Consider the following 18,028-nt stretch of genomic DNA (forward strand, 5'->3'; position numbering starts at 1 on the left):
ACAGGTCCCAAAAAAATTGATGTCATCGACTCTTTGATTTAAATATATGTAAAGCATTGAACATTATAAGTGTTATCGTTAACATCGTACTCATATAAGACGCTATCCGGTGGAAGGAAAATAATTGTATCCGGAGATTGGCATCCCAAGGAGGGTATGGGATGATATGGTGAGGGAATGAGAAGTAATTATGAAAATCCAATAATATAGTGCAAGAAAATCCAAATTTACAATTTAACATTAACCTTTGTATTGTAGCAAATATTTATTTATTTATAAATATTTAAAAGAGAAAACTTTAGAAAACATGACCAATAATGTGGCAATAATACGTTGGTTGAACCTAACAGTATCAGATTATTTATATGTTAATACGATACATTTTCTCTCGATGTTTCAAGTGTCGTCTGTGCATACTAATCTAAAAACGCAACTGTTTTTTAATCCAATTCTGATGTAAAGGATGTTAATACATTTTGGTTGTCAACCTTGCGGCAGTGATCAAATCGAAAGCGTTTAATAATTCCATTCAGATATTTGGTTAAGATTTTGGATATGTTTTTTTATTTTTCTTAAATTTTAATTTAATTACAAATTGTGTCTCAGTAATCTAAGTCTAGAATAAGTGAACCTTAAATGAGGGTCGAGGCTCCAAACTCCTGGAAGTAACACTGATTTTTCATGTCCTCTTTTGGACTTATAAGTCATCTCGTGCTTGATGAGGAAGGAAAACATCGTGTGGAGACACCTTCCATCCGATTTGCTGAGAATATTTGGAAGTAAAAGACTTCGCTTTTAACTTGTTTCTCGTGCAATTCATTAAATATATATATTCGAATTCGTGTTTAATTAAGCAATAAATATTAATTTTCTTTCAGTTTGTTAGTTACGATTTTGTGGTTTCGACCAATTTTTATGACGATTAGCACCTGGCTAAGTTTGCCAAACGGCATCATTCCTCTCGTCTATCGTCTCTTTCTTTTTAACATTTTTTATAAGTACTTGTCAAAACGAACTTGCGTTCACTATTATACATATCGTGCTTAATAAATTAAGGGCATTACATAGTTATTAAAGCAATTTAGTGCATATCGCGATTGCCTGGGTCCCTTCGGTATTGTGAAAGGCACCAAGGTTCGAGACGTGAGACAGTTTAAATTTAGCTATGACCCAAGTTCGATCGGCCGTTAATCTGGCTCAACGCCATTGTACCTAGTGTCATTGCTAAAATAAATCTTTTAATTGTTTTTTTTATATATTGTGATGATTCATTTAGACGTGACTAATGTAATGTAATAGTACAATACATATTTTCAAAAACAAGCTTTCATACTTAGGTGTTGACCGTCGAGGTTCCTTCGTCTGAAGCCAATCTAGGGAGTGTACTCGTAAAATGTCAGCATACTCAAACCATTACTAAAATAATAAAGCTGCGAAATGTTTGTTTAATTTTCTTGTTTGAACGATCAAGTTTCGGCTTCACGGCATTTAGCATCACGCTACAATGCATGAGATTTGAGCAAGAACGTTAAACGGGGGTAAAACCGTGCGGAGCAACTAGTACGACGTTACTTTGACTACGATGTTCACTACGTACATCAATGAACTATGGTAGTGACTTATTATCTATGCATTATCACGAGGTAAACGTGATGCTTATTTTCTGTAGCAACGAAAAAGCTTAAAGTTAAGTTAAAGTACAAAGTCCAGTTTATTTTTAAATTGTTTAAGAATTAATTTTAAATATTTAATTTAATGTATCCTATGCCGTATAAATACGGCGTTACTAATACTTGAATGCTAAGGTTTCAGAATGGGAGCTATTATTCTAAAAGCGCTATTCTGTGTAACCAATCTCCAAAGTTACCTCAGAACACGATTGTCAAATGTCGGAAAGTGATATGCGACATCTATACTAATATTATAAATGCCAATGAAGCTCTGTCTATCTGTCAATCACGGCCTAACCAGTGAATTAATTTGATGAAATTTAGTTTGAAGATTGCTTGCACTCCAAGGAAGAACATATGCTATTTTTTTTTGCATTACATCTGACCGACCTCTAAAACACGAGCAAATCCACGGGCGATACCTATTTAACCATATGCAATAACCATATAGTGATTACACTTAGGTTTTGGCAGTTCACGAGTGAGAAACAAAGTAACTTATTACAGAATAGTACTGCTGATGTCGATATATGTACTATCAATTAGTAATTCCAGGAGAAGTACTTGAGTCTGATACATTATTTATTTATTTATAAAACAAATGTCACACGCGTTACGTGCACAGATTCAAAAGCAACAAAGCCATCGCTTCTAGGAATTTGCTACAATTCATATTTTTCCTCACAAAATGGATTGGACCTAATTAAAAAAAAAAGTACGTTCGATAAACCCAAGAGAACAAGACCGTTGATCGAACAAGGAAGATTAATTAATTACAAGTTTGTCGCTAATGACTTTGCCTGGCTGATAAAATTTTATATAAACATATGTCTTGTTTAGTATCAAATGAAAGGACTTAATCTGCACATTTAAAATTTATTTAATTATATTATAAATGTAAATGTCACTGCGTCTGTCTGTGGCTCTTACACGGTCAAACCACTGAAACGAATTTCATGAAATTTGTTTGTTTGCTGGCAGCAGATATTTATATATATATATTTGAGATTAATATACATCTTAGGAACGCTTAAGCTTTAGTTTGTATCCTAAATTAAACCTGAAACCAGATAGACACGTAATGAATAACGACGTCCAGCGATTCTGTGGCGAATCAATTTCGACTTTTTCAATTGTTTCGTCCGTGACTCTTCCATTCTGTTTTTTTTTTTTTTATTAATTGAAACTAGTTTAGTCGTTAGTGTTTAGAATGAACGACAAACTACAATTCAATTATTTTCTAATGTATGTTTGTACCTACTTTAGTTCAGTTAAATCATTAAATTGCGTTAAGCTTACGTGGAGTAAAACAGCACGGTAATTGTTAAATTAATTCCCAATATAATAAAAGCTATGGCTAATTATGTATAAAGATATAGGAATATTTTTACTGCCTTTTTTATGTTATAGGGGGCAAACGAGCAGGAGGCTCATCTGATGGAAAGTGATTACCACCGCCCATGTACATCTGCAACACCAGGGGGGTTGCAGGTGCGTTGCCGGCATTTTAGGAAGGAGTACGCTCTTTTTTTGAAGGTTCCTAAGTCGTATCGGTTCAGAAAAACCGCCGGCGAAAGCTGATCCCACAGAGTGGTTGTGCGAGGCAGAAAATGTCTTAAAAATCGCGCTGTTGTGGATTTTCGGACATCTAGGTGGTGTGGGGGAAATCTAGAATTTTGACGAGATGTGCCTTGTAGCGTAATACACTAAAAAAAAGGGCGCAATCGTCTATCAATTTTTGGCGCGAAGTTTTGCTGCTTCGGATATACTATTTCTCAGGCACAGAAAATTGTCGTTTTAGTTGACTTTTGTTATTTATTATTATTAATTTAAAGTAATTAATGTTTTCATTCTTATTTATTACTATAAAGTTACATAGTTATAAAGTCTATTATTTTTAAAAAGTCATAATCCTTGTTCCGTATGAATATTTTAATTACGAGTTATTTCTGTATATATACAGATTGGATCATGGATAATATTGTAATTACATTTTGACATTAAAAACAACTGATGATCATTTAAACATTAAATAAATCAAATATATCAAACAAATGTTTATATAAATAATAAATATATTTAATAAATTTTTGAATGAATTGTTGTCGTCCAAAATTTTTCTATAAAGAATATATATTTTTTTTCACAACAATATACCTAAGACAAATATGTAAAGATGTTACATTTGTTGAACAATAAACATATTCGTATGTAACGCGTAACTATAATGCTTTAAAATAGTTCTAGCGTGCCCATAGATTTTTTAAATGTATTATATGAGTTTAAATCTCATTATTGGAGTGGGAACAACAATAGCCTATATACTTTATATTGGGTATTGAATTTTATAATATAGGTACCCCGAGCAGCAGTATATATTTAAGCATGAAAAATATATATAATTAAAAAAGTATAGTAGCAAAGCCCCAATTTAAGGAATTACTATCTCTTTATCCCTCCAATTAAGCTTAGAGATTGTGCTAGGAGGAGGAGTTGGGATGGAAATAGCCCAAGGGGTCAAGGTCGAAACTTGTGACTTTATATATCGCTAGGCGACCCGTAATCCATTGCCCTATTGACGCTTACAAATGATTACAATACTAGATGAAAACCCGACTTTGCTTGGGTGAAATAAATAAAACTAAACAAATACGATTTATAGTTTTTCATATATTTTTTATGAACGTTATGATTATCGAACATCTATATTTTTTATTTAGGTGGTGAAAACTAACAATGATCATTATTTACACAGCTTTCTAAACGCACCCATAAACGTCAAACATGGCCGCCCGTTGAACTGTCATGTCATGAATTTCATGGATTTCATCATTATTTTATTATTTATCATAGTGGATAGGTCTCGATCGAGTGATAGACCTGCACGAAATTTTTAATATAGATTATTTTCTATTCGTTTTTAATTTATATATACAGTTAAACTATATATGATATAAAATAAAATTTCTCGGATACAGTTATTTCAAACTACAAAAGAATGGGCACATTCTAAGAATAGTCGAAATATAACAAAGAGACAACCTCCACACATCGTCACAAGGGCCTTGTGGCCTTGGTATAACTTAGGTTATTCGTAAACAACACGGGCTTTAAATAATTCATTGTTTTTAAACTTTTGAGATGTATTGTATAGATTACTTTTACAATGACATGCTGTAAAATGGTAATGTTGTTGTATTTTAATATTGTTTTTATGTGAAACGTCAATTAGTTCTTTGAGGCACCCCGATTCGTATGCCGTGATGGGAGACGGAATGTACCTGTCATGTGCTGCATGCCGGCTCTGCCTCGGGTGTGCATGCGTGAGTATACTATATTTCGTTGTTTTAGATTAATATTATTTCGAAAAAAAGAGACCCACATTTTTCGAACTATTGATTACGAATTTAAAACATCCCCTGTAAGAGAGTCTCCCTAACTAAAGTGGCTCAAACATCCTTCAAACTGGGATACAGCAATTACAAGTTATAAAGTAAACTAGTATGAGTATGCAGAATAAATGTATTATTTTTTTATGATATAGGTTGGCGGACGGATACATGGGTCACCTTATGGTAAGTTTTCACATTCGCTCATAGACATGAGCGCTGTAAGAAATATTAACCATTCCTTATATCGCCGATACGATACTAACATTGGGAATTAAGATGTTATGTACCTTGTGCCTGTTACACTGGCTCACGCACCCTTCAAACACAACAACACTAATTATTACTGTTTGTCCGAATAATGTATGATAACGGGTTGGTATCCACTCAGATGGGCCCGGACAGAGTCCTACCACCAATGTGTTGGTTCAGTGCTAAAAAATAACCAAATCTGTCGAGCCAATAAAAGTGTTCGGCTTAGATTATTTATATACATATGTCGGAGGAGCAGGATGCCGAACAGTTGGGTTCAGGGATTGATCCGACATTTGGAAGACTATATGGGCGTGCAATGGAGATATTCACAAAATAAAACGTATTTGATATCGTCTAATCAATGTATTAATTGATTCTATAATCGTACACCACAAAAATATCAAAAGATTACAATAAATCATCTCGATTTAGAGCAAATGGGTTTGCAAGCAACCGTCGCTCTAACCACTCGAGTCGCTTGTCAAAACATAACGACTCGCGTTGCCATGACACTTACAACTCCTTTCGGGGTGAACCGCTCTTGAAAGTAAATCAGCCATCAGACATTATTGCCAACTACTCGATTCCTTAATTATCCAAATCAACAACCAAAGTAACCGCGCCCCTTTACATATATAGTTAGAGTCGCACGACAAAATAATTAAAATAAACGAGTCAACGTTATTTTCTTGGTGTGCGTGACAGCTACGCTTGACACTCGCGAAACGTCATACTACTTTACTAGTGTGCGTGTATTTAGTGGCCAACTGTTGACGACTATTTTTTTCTTTGCCAGGCTCTCTAGACATATAAATAATCAAAGGTGTTTGGTATAATATAATATATATATATAATAGATAAAGACTAAGAAATATTCGTTTAATCTGGATATTGAAAAACCAGTATTAAATGAATGTTGATCACGTGGGTGAGCTCTGCAATGGACCCGAACCGTAAATTGTAATCAGTAATTTCTAAGAACTCGTTAATCACGAGATAGTTTGAAACTGCTTGCTATCTCTACAGTTTATAAAACCTCAGATCAAAAGATCCGTGAATCGGGTAATACAAATTATTAATTATTCAGTAGATTTCTTCACTAGCAACCCAAGCAATGTTGTTCACAGTTATCATCCTCCCGCCCCGTATATATTTCATAGAAATATCCAAATTAATTTCCTAGATATATAAAATTCAAACTTTACTCGTATGTGTGTTTTTTAAGTCTCAATATCAAAACTTTAAGAAATTTATAAAATAAGTCTGTATTTTGACGTTGAAAATAAAAAAATCCATATTTTAATTCTATAAAAAAAAATAACACAAAATTATGCACAAATCATCAAAACCTTCAAGTTGATATCCAAAAATTAGCATCCTGAGTGATAATTGTGCGAAATAATACAAGAATTCCATCTTGATGAGATCAGCGCTAAACAAGGCTACATTTCCGGATGTAGGTCACACTAGCTGGAATACTAATGTGTAGGTTACCTAATATTTGAACATAGTGGAGCATGAAACTCACGCGTCTATTTTTAAAAAGGTAGAAACTGCAAAGGACAGCTACTTGTATGATTATATTATATACAAAAAACCTTCAAGTAACGCTGCATCCTCTTGTATAAGTTTGATGTATGTTACTAGTGAGAATAGTACCAGTGCCTTATTAAACCTCCTTTTAAGCTTATCACTTGTGTTCGGAGTGGGGATGACAATAGCCAAAGGGGTCGGGATCGATCCTGCGACTTTGTACATATACAAGTAAACCATTGCGCGATTGAGGATTCAAATTTCGATTAGGCATTAGGAAAAAACATCTCCTTAATTAATTATACAGACTAGACATCTATAAATTATACTAGCGACCTGCCCCGGCTTCGCACGAGTACTCTTTATTAATAAAGAATATGTTACAATTTTAGTATAATTTATACCCTACTACGAGAAACACGGTTGTACCCTCGCGAAAACCGTTCTACATATATATACAACATTAACCTGATTGGTAAAAAATACGAAAACATTATTGAAGTTAAAGAAAATTTAAAAATTATAATGAGTTTTATATTCCTTACTTAAGAAATGACTTATTCCCCATACAAATATCCACCCCTATACATCCTTAAAGAACGATTTTCGTTATAAAAATGTTAAAATTATTATTATAGTCGATGTCGCTTATCACATTCTAACATTTTACACTCGAGTATTGCGTTTGAGTTTCGAAGTTCTTACAGATAACAAAACTGCCAAAATATAAGTTATAAATAAATCACGCTGAAGTTAATGATGCAATTGAATAGTTAAGTAATAAAAAGATTTTTACATATTTATAAATATTTTTTTTATAAAAATAAGTTAAACGAATAAACATTAAAAAACTCATTTATTAGAAATTATATTTCTTTACCGTAAACGACGCTTGACATCCGTTGTTTATTTTGTAGACCAAAAGTAAAAAAGTAAAGTAACCACCTGTGAACGTTCCATTTTGTTCCAAAGCTTGCCTGTATGTGTGTGTGTGTGAATACAGATCTGGCAGATTTTCATCGACACAAATCCTAAAATTATACCCCACCGCCGAGCACAAGATGAATTGAATGAATGATAAACAAATTGAACCCATGATAATTCTAAGGGGTTAGACTCTGCGTTCTCCTGGGCCACGTTTTTTTCCGTCTTGGGATTCCGAAAGGTACTCGGTCCCTCAGGGAGGAAACCAGGTTACGTGGGAACCTAAAACCACACGATGACCGTCCCCGGCACGGATTGGAGAAGCTACGGAATCGTGTTAATATAACGAAACAAAAATATATTTAATTTTTGGTAGGTACCACCCACTCGTTAGCGGTAGGTAGTTATTCTACCGCCAAACAGCAATGCTTAGTATTGCTGTGTTCCGGTTTGAAGTTTGGGTGAAAGTTCAGTTAAATTCCTTGCCACTCAAATTAAATAAACATCTAATAAAGCAATATATTTATAAAAAAAATATTTAAAAAAAAATTCAACTCACCAAGTATTGCAATCGACTCTTCTGGTCTCTCCTTCGAGGTAAAACTTGCCACCGTGAATGCAAGGGTTCAAAAAGGGTAAAGGCTGCACATCTTCATGCCGACACACTTTCTGGTAGTCCGGACAGCAATCATCGTGATAACGATCGCAGAATTCGTCGCAGTAGCACAGAGTATCTAAACAACGAGACAGGCTTCAGCAATTGGGTAATTGATTTATTTTTAAATTAAAAAGAAAGGGGAAGGCTTAACAATCGTATGTTGATTGATTGATAGTGTCATGCCGAAACAAAGAAAAAAAAACGGCCAAATGCGAGTCGGCCTCACGCGCAAAGGGTTCCGTATCGTTATCTATAAAAACGGCAAAAAAATCATATCTGTATCCCCTTAAATATTAGTTTTATTTTAATCTAATCGTTTATTTTTAAGCGTCTACCTGTTGCCGTTATCAATATCGAACAAAAACGAACAAAACAATCACGTTTGTCGTATGGAAGCCCCTTAATTATTCTTTAGTATTTTTTGTTTCTATAAAAATATTTTTTAGTATTTGTTGTTATAGCTGCAACAGAAACAAATCATCTGTGAAATTTCCAACTGTCTAAATATCACGGTTCATGAGATACATCCTGGTGAAAGACGGACAGACTGACGGACGGACAGCGGAGTCTTAGTAATAGGATCCCACCCTTTGGGTACGGAACCCTAGAAAAGTCATTGTTATATATAAATGAGTACAAATTAAAATAAGAATTTAATCGTGATTAATATTATAACACGATATCACCGTAATATAGCCATTACATGTTAAAGTATATAAAAAGAAATATTTTACCGATTATTCTGTGTGAACAGCCATCCTCTCTGTCTTTGCAGCATTTATTGTCTATACCGCAGTAGGGACCAGGCGGTAGATCTGGATGCCAATACGCCGTGACTGCGCTTAAGAACGCGCAGAGAAATAGGAAATACATTCTGAAAAAAAAGAACACATTAAAACCTTTTTCAATCTATTTACAGTACATACGAGACTAATTTATTTACATAATATTCATATTTGAAAAGATTATTGCATAAAAAATCATTTACAGTTGCTATTAGGCTCTAGAATCACCTTCCTTTAAATATTCGGGAGACCAAATCCATAGATATATTTAAAAACCTTTAAAAAAATCACGTTACGTCTCAAATGTCTTATCACCAATAATCTCTTATTTTTTTTTTGTATTTTTTTTTTCTTTCTCGTTATGTTTGAGGACTTATCGTTTTTATTCGTATTTATTGTACTGTATTTAGATTATATACTTGTAATTTTATAAATAATAATATTATTTATTTATTTATATATAATATGTATTCTATATTTAAATTTATTTATTTATTTTTCGTTATTGATTAATGTTATTTCATTTATCATTGACCACCCATCTCATATTCTATGAGGCGATAACTACATCGTTGGTTGCCTGGAAGAGATCGCTATTTAGCGATAAGGTCGCCAAAATTGTACGCTTCTTTTATTTAAGCTGTATCCATGTCTTTTTTTTCCTCGTGGTGTACAATAAAGTATAAAATGAAGTAACATCCTATTGGGCTACACATGCTCGATCGGTCGATGTTTGTCGAAAGCACATAAAAGGTGTTTTTGAAAATTATTTTTATTGTAATAGGTTATGGACGAACAAATTTGAACAAATCCACAAATGGCTAAACTACCAAGCAAGCCAGCAATATATGTGTATATTAGGTATTATATTATATGTATGTTTGTAAATTTATTCTTTAAATATGAAAATCAAAATCAAAATATTATTTATTCAAGAAAACTCATAAAAGCATGGAATCGTCATGTTACAGTGTTGAATGTGAAGCTACCACTGATTCGGAAGATTCTACCGAGAAGAACCGGCAAGAGACTCTTTTCCATTTTAATTACAGAGTATGTCATACAGTAAAGTCTCAAACACAATTATATTAACAAGTAGTAATTAATATAATTGAATAGAATCTGCAATTAAATTAATATTTAGAATGACAAACATTCATGATTTGGCAGTTTTTTTTCAGGTATAATATAGTAATTTTCAATATTGGTAAAATGTGTATTTTCGATCTAAGACATGATTAATATTTCTTACAGCGCCAATATACAATGGTAGTGACCACTGACCATCAGGTGGCACATTTGCCCATCCGCCTATCTATTATACTTGGTGGTAGGGCTTTGTGCAAGCACGTCTGGGTAGATAACACCCACTCATCAAATATTCTGCCGCCAAACAGCAGTAATGAGTATTGTTGTGTTCCGGTTTGAAGAGTGAGTTATATATATATAATATATAGATCTTAGTTCCCAAGGTTGATGGCGCATTGGCGATGTAAGGAATGGTTAATATTTCTAACAGCGTCATTGCCATAAGGGCGGTTGTGACCACTTACCATCAGGTGGCCCATATGCTCGTCCGGCAACTTATACTATATATATTTATATATTTGGTCCGACTCAAGACTTTAACCCAGGACCTCGGAATAATCTCGAGTAGACTTATACGCTAGTCACTAGAGTGGTTAGTTTTTTTACATTAGAAAAATTAATTCTTTTTGAATCATAAATTCTCCAATTCATTAAATAAACACTGTTTTATGAGTCAATCAAAACACATGTAACGCATTATCTAAGATTAGAGCCAATTTAAAATATCGTTAAACAACAGAGTATTAAGTAACAGAGGTTACGCACTATTCATATTAAAGTTTAGATACCGTTTGAATATTTTAATCACAATACAAATGAAGTGTATTTTATTACGGTAACAACTTTGGTAGTTTGTATGTAAATGTTAAAATAAATATGTACCTACAAATATAAATAAAAAAACACCTTTTAATATCATTCAATACTACTACATTGTAGGGTTATACCTACATATTTCTAGCCTACTTTAAAAGGAGGAGATTCCTATGTTTGAAGCGATTTTCATATATTTGAATTATACGTATTTAAGACACATTCACCGAATACTCATTTATGAAATTATTCGTTAAATATAAGTGTGTTTATATAAACGCACACATCAATAGAATAATATGAAACATTATTTGAATAGCGTACTAACACATTTGTAGACAAAACATTTCATTAACCTATAAAAATACTTTCATTTATAAATTAAATAAAATAAATGCCACCTCTATTGACATCTAAGTCTACAGCACATTGACCTACTTGCGGAATAATCATGACACTGATAAGAAAAGGAATACTTAAATATTTTCTTTAGTAATTTGAGTCACCGGGATTTATTCAAAATATATTTTTACCTTCTCGCTTTGCGTATCGGCTTTCTGATATATTATTACTGCAACAGCAGACTACATTATCATAGTACACTATTGAAAACAAAACTAATGAAAAAAGCATCGCACTTTAATCAATAAATCAATATTAATATTATAAAACTGACTGATTGTTCTTATTTTGTAAAGAATCTACGAGGCCCGTTTGGTAAAAACTTTTTGCTTTAGATAGGCCATTTATTGAGAAAGCTTGTACAGTCTATGATATAAACTATATTTAGTGGTGTCACGCGGGAATAGTAGAAGATTGACAGCATTGATTAAAAAATATTATTAATCTGTCGAGGTCTGATTACACTCGCGTAGCATGGGAACTCATTTATTTATTAATAGCTTCATTTGTATCACACATGCTATAATAAAAATAATGGGACTAATTAACGAATCAATTTGTCACTTTAGTTATGGTGTAACGAGAATGTGTTCATTTAAATGGCTAAAGAATCGTTTATTGCTTGAAAAATATAATTTTAGTAATAAAATTTGTTAAAAAAACCAAGTACTGGTCGGACTCGCGCACGAAGTTACCATTATCTATAAAAACGGCAAAAAATCATGTCTGCTGTATGGGAGCCCCAGTTAATTATTTATTTTATGCGGTTTTAAGTATTTGTTGTTATAACGGCAATAGAAATAAATACTATGTATAAATTACAAGTGTCTAACTATCACGGTACATGAGATGCCCGGTGACAGACGCACAGACGCACAGACGGACGGACGGACCGACGGACAACAGAGTCTTAATTAGAGTTTCGTTTTACCCTTTGAGTACGGAACCCTAAAATATGATCCTATTCCAATTAACCTTTTGTTTTTCCTCTACTATGTTAATGCGAGAGGAAAATAACATATATACTAAAAACGTAGAAGAATAGCCAATTTTAGATGAGAAACTATGTCAGTGAATGCACACACTAAATATTAAACAAACAAAAAAATTACACGTTATTTAATTAAGTGCTTTGTTATTGATAAAGATATTTTTATCTGTACAATAAATCATCAAAATAGGTTTGATTTGTTCAGCGACGAAAAATGTAATTGCGCAACTTTAGGAAAAATAGAAAACATTGTTGACATTAACACATCTGCCTTTTTTTCTTGAAAAATAGTCTTTTTTTCTGTTTGTCACCAACTGACTTTACCTGATTAAATCGTGCGAATTTATTTTAGGTCGATTTTTGTCCACAAAGTGCGAGTAAATATAGAAAACAGATTATTGTATATCTGTGAAACGTATAAACTATTTATTAAACGGGAATTAGATGTGAGTCGTAATAAAGAACAAAATATGCGAATACCATTTTTACATACCAATGGATATAACTTAAAGCATGACATTAGATATTATATTAGTATGTGAGTTTATACATAACACAAAATTATGGTAGTTGGAAAATGAAAGCTAGGAGAAGATAGGATGCAGTGGTGTGACGTAGATAGGCAAGAGACATGTATTATGCCTTCTTATAAATTCTATTTAAGCCTACGAATCCTAAAGTACAAATCCTGAATCGAGTCAATGAAAAGTTATTGAGTACATTACGGCCTAAATTGAGGTACAATGTTACCAAGCCTGTGCCGTGGAAAGTGCGTTAAGCCTCTTTGGTAGAATTGGTGTTACATTGGATTATGAATCAGGGAACAGGTAGTGCTCCTGTAAACACTTGATTTGTTCAATTTCTCATGTGCCAGTCATATCTAGTTGCGAATAGTCAATAGTCGAATTTTTGACGAATGTGATATAAATATGTATTCAAAAATATCGTAACATTATTCCATAATATTTGGACTTCAAAGACTCTCCATTACATTTGTGACTAAGTGAATTATTGAGAATCAAGTGCAACGGAAGTGATCACTTATGATTCAATTTTGTAATCGTAATTGGCGTTAAAATGTTAAGCTTCGAAACCTATCACAAAATCAGAACGTTAACCGGAGACCCTGTTAAATTTGGAAATATAATAAACATTTCATTATAAATCATTCAAATACTAAACGTCAAGTTCCTTTAGATTTACGAGGGACTAAATATTGTGACAGAGAACTTATTATCTAACGATACAATATATATCACCTTTATTGCATTGTGATAAGAGTGAAAATACAATGATTTCTTCGGGAGTAAATGCGATTTAATATGTTTGTCAAAGGCAGTTGTATTGTAACTTACTACAAAGACCTTTAAGGTTTCAAATGTCGTCGAATCTGAGAGGGAATTATATATACACTAACGGTATAGAAAGGTCAATTATAAATAATTTGTATGTTGTTCAAATAAAAGAACCGTAATGACTCAGTGGATAGAATTTAAACGAAGAGAAAATCGCGGGTGTTCAATTTTTTTTTTTTTATGTCAATTAAAATAACTATACATTCTATTCGAGTAGGCTATTACGGCACATTTAAATCATCTTGACACAGGTTTAAATTTTAAAGCATTGGTTGTGAAATTGGATTGTACTAGATAGAGTTACTTTATCTTGGGGGCGGGGGGGATAGAAAACATCTTAAGGTAACCTATATTTATAACATTATCGTAAAATGTATTAACCAGCACTAAAGCTGAACACGAGAGAAATCCAGCATAGGGATTTCTATGGGTGTTAATTTTTTACAACTTTTAATTTACTTTATTATTGTTGGTTTGTTTTGGTTATGTCTTGAAAACATAATTTGATCATTGTCTTCTTATTCTTCGGAATTAAAATTTAATATTTTGGTTGGATATTCCATAACAATACATTTTAAGGTTAAGTAAGACCTTATTCAATACCTAGTATTGGTTTTTGAAGGATCTCCTCAACGATCAACATAGCATATATAAAAAATTTGAATATATAAAAACTTCGTTTTACTAATAATTTATTTAATATTATTTCTTATGGCCTAATAGGCCTTTATTTCTAAAATTAAACCTTTGTCTAATCGCTACCTAGGTCATATCTTTTAGCGTTAGCTTAGCGGAATTAGTTTGAACTTTGATATTTTTTTCAAGGCTTTATATGACAGGCATTCAATTAACAATGATCAAACAATATACATATTTAAAAAGTGTAACAATCTGTGAAACCTTTTTGATTGTTACAACATTTCAACTAAAAAATGTTTAGTTTAAATAATGAAAATAATAACATTATTAAATTAATTCAAATATGGTAACTTTCATTGAGACCTCAATATTTTAAAATTAAAATAAATATACAATAGACAAAAATAATCAGAATATAAAAAGTAACAATGATTGCAAGCGTGCCATAAACAGGTGTACCATTCAGCTTCCAAGCTGACAATGGCCACCAGGGCCACAATTTAGAAGGAGGACTATGTGTAGAAGAAGAATCTCACACAGATCTTCACTAGAAAATGTGTGTAACAAGAAGTATGAATTAAGGGTTTCTTGAGTTGCCAGGATACAGGTACTGTAGCTAGAGGATCCTAAGTTTCAAGACTTTCATCGACAAAGCTCAAAGTCAGAAATTTTAACGATTTTTATAAAAGTTTACTATTTGTTTCTATAGTACAAAATTACTTCAATCGTGTATCGACTTCGAAAAATCTTATGAATCCCAGTTAATAAATAGCAGGAAATAGGATTATATTTAATAGAAGCATTCAAACTGTTTTTAAAATGCAACTTAAAGTAAGTTTGGGCTTATGCGATCTTAACCGAACCTTAACCGAAATTAATATTATGCGAATAAAAATTTATTAATCGGATAATTTGAAGGAATTTTTTTCTCATTATGTTTTATAATACGGAGTGCTAGCGCGTTCCTTCAAATGATATCATCTAGCTCCAGTGCCATCAAAATGATATGAAACATTTTGAAGCTTACATTGTATAGACTTTTAGACGACCTCCTTGGTCAAGTAGTGTGTACACCGGTTTTCATGGGTACGCTACTCTGAGGTCCCGGGTTCGATTCCCGGCCGAGTCGATGTAGAAAAATTTCATTAATTTTCTATGTTGTCTTTGGTCTGGGTGTTTGTGGTACCGTCGTTACTTCTGATTTTCCATAACACAAGTGCTTTAGCTGCTTACATTGGGATCAGAGTAATGTATGTGATGTTGTCCAATATTTATTATTTATTATAATTTATTATATAGAAAAAGATTCTTATTTTCTCTATATTTCATAATTATCTGGAAGGACTAGAGTGAAAAAAAGTAAAGGAAAGAAGCCTTTCAATGTCTCATAGATAGGCCACGACCTCCTTTCCTCTTGAGGAGAAGGCTTAAAAATGATTCCAACAAACCGCTCCAATACATGTGGCAGAATCTCATCGAATGCCAGTTTTCTTAAGATATATTCTGCTTGACTGGGTTTGAATCCACAATCAGTTAAGAATCCTGTACTATCTCGCTGGCTTAAGAGAAAAGTCTTTCGCAGAAATGTTTTTATTGTGATATATTGTAAATGTAAGTATAATGCAGTATAGATTGTACGCAACCATATTTCGAGATTATCAATATAACCGGCTTATGATGAAGGTGCCCTGATAAGTTGTTATATTTGTTTGTTTGTATTTATATCGATTATTATTTAATGTTATCTTTATCCTTGCTCGTTTGTATGCAATATTTTGTTTTTTTTTTTTTTAATTCATTTAATACCTATTGGCAGAATAGCTATTGAGCCTGATGATTTAGAAATGTTTACAATTCCTTACATCGTTAATGTGGCACCAGTATTAAAAAATACATCACAATACATTTCACTAGCCCACTCGTCTTTTAAACCAGAACACAATAATAGTAATTAATTATTGCTGTTTTTCGATAGAATATGTTATAAGTATAAATGGTAATATATATATAAATATATATTATAAAATATAATATATAAATAAAGGTGATTTATATATATAAGATTTTTTCTGGTATTCTTTTTATTAGGACGACACAGTTAATGAAACACAATTGAGTTTCTCTGTAAAAAGAGATTTATTTGGTTAATTTTACAATAATAAAAAATAAAATAAAAGTTTGTATTTACCTACGCATTATTTTACAAAAATAATATTTACGCACCTGTAAAAAGAGAGGTTAATATTTTTCATGGCTAACAAAATTTAGTCGTCATGTCACTGCGCGTTCGATGACGGTTTATGCGCGGAATTCAAATTAAAGAAAAATACATTTTTTTCTTTACATATATATATGAAATAAATATATATGTATGATACATGGTAACTACTCGTCAGTTGTCAGAGCGTATATATACATTTATTTATAAGTAAAGTAGCGTATTTGCACATTATGTGTACATTAGAGGAAGTTTGAAAGTGGCACCGGTAACCGAGCAGCTATGTGGAAACCGGCTGTCATGGTATGGGCATGTTATACGGAGGAATAAGGACAATATTGTGAGGAAGGTCTTGGGCATGATGTGGATAAATATAGAGGTAGGGGACGACTAAAGAAACGATGGATGGATTGTGTGAAAGACGATATGGTTAGAAAGAATGTTACTTGTGAGACGACGTCCGACAGAGAAGTATGGAAGAAGAAGACATGCTGCGCCGACCCCAAGTAAAATTGGGATAAGGGCAGAAGGATGATGATTTATAAATAACTAGTTGTCGCTCGCGGCTTCGCACGCGTTTTAGGGGTTGGTCCTCTGTAAGGGATAGTAGCGGGAAAAGTACCTTATTTACCTATTTCCTTTGAGTTCAAGCGTGGTTAGATCGTAAAAGAACAAAGGACAGACAGACAGAGTTACTTTCGCATTTATAATATTAGTATGGATTTATCTTATCATCGTGAGTCAATCTGTTTAGTGGTGATAGCGAAAGAAATTCCCCGTGAATATCTCATGAGATTAGCGTTAACATACACACACGTATTATTTCCTCTTAGTGAAGCGGATCGCTTACTCAGGTGTAAGTGGTGGTAGGTCTTTGTGCAAGCCCGTCTGGGTAGGTTATCACTCATCAGATATTCAACCGCCAAACAGCAGTACTCAGTATTGTTGTGTTCCGGTTTGATGGGTGAATGAGCCAGTGTAACTTCAGGCACAAGGGACATGACATCTTAGTTTTTACCGAGATTGGTGCCGCATTGGCGATGTAAGGAATGGTTAATATTGCTGTCAGTGGTTACCACTTACCATCAGGTGGCCCATTTGCTCTTCCGCCTACCGACATCATAAAAAAGTAATGGTAACATCGACCCGTTTATTGTGTACTAAACTATGTTTGTCAATGCGACTCATTTTCTTTGTATAGATGGCTTATTCTTGTTTTATGAACATCTGTGTAACCAAAACTATCAACTTACAAAACAGCTTAACATTTTCAGAGACAGTACACTAAAAACAACTATGTAATTCAT

The 18,028-nt window shown here is 32.8% G+C and overlaps 1 protein-coding gene across 1 annotated transcript in view; it reads right to left on the reverse strand.

Annotated features, from left to right (window-relative positions):
• Positions 1–18,028, reverse strand: part of LOC113401789 (uncharacterized peptidase C1-like protein F26E4.3) — a 56,345-nt gene that overhangs the window by 22,164 nt on the left and 16,153 nt on the right. Inside the window, exons 2-3 of the mRNA XM_026641817.2 lie at positions 9,164–9,303; positions 8,331–8,505 (exon numbers count right to left, since the gene is read on the reverse strand). Of these exons, the coding sequence (XP_026497602.2) occupies positions 8,331–8,505; positions 9,164–9,303 (315 nt within the window). The remainder of the gene's footprint in view (positions 1–8,330; positions 8,506–9,163; positions 9,304–18,028) is intronic.

This window comes from Vanessa tameamea, chromosome 25, assembly GCF_037043105.1.
Source record: "Vanessa tameamea isolate UH-Manoa-2023 chromosome 25, ilVanTame1 primary haplotype, whole genome shotgun sequence".
NCBI classification, from domain to species: Eukaryota; Metazoa; Arthropoda; class Insecta; order Lepidoptera; family Nymphalidae; genus Vanessa; species Vanessa tameamea.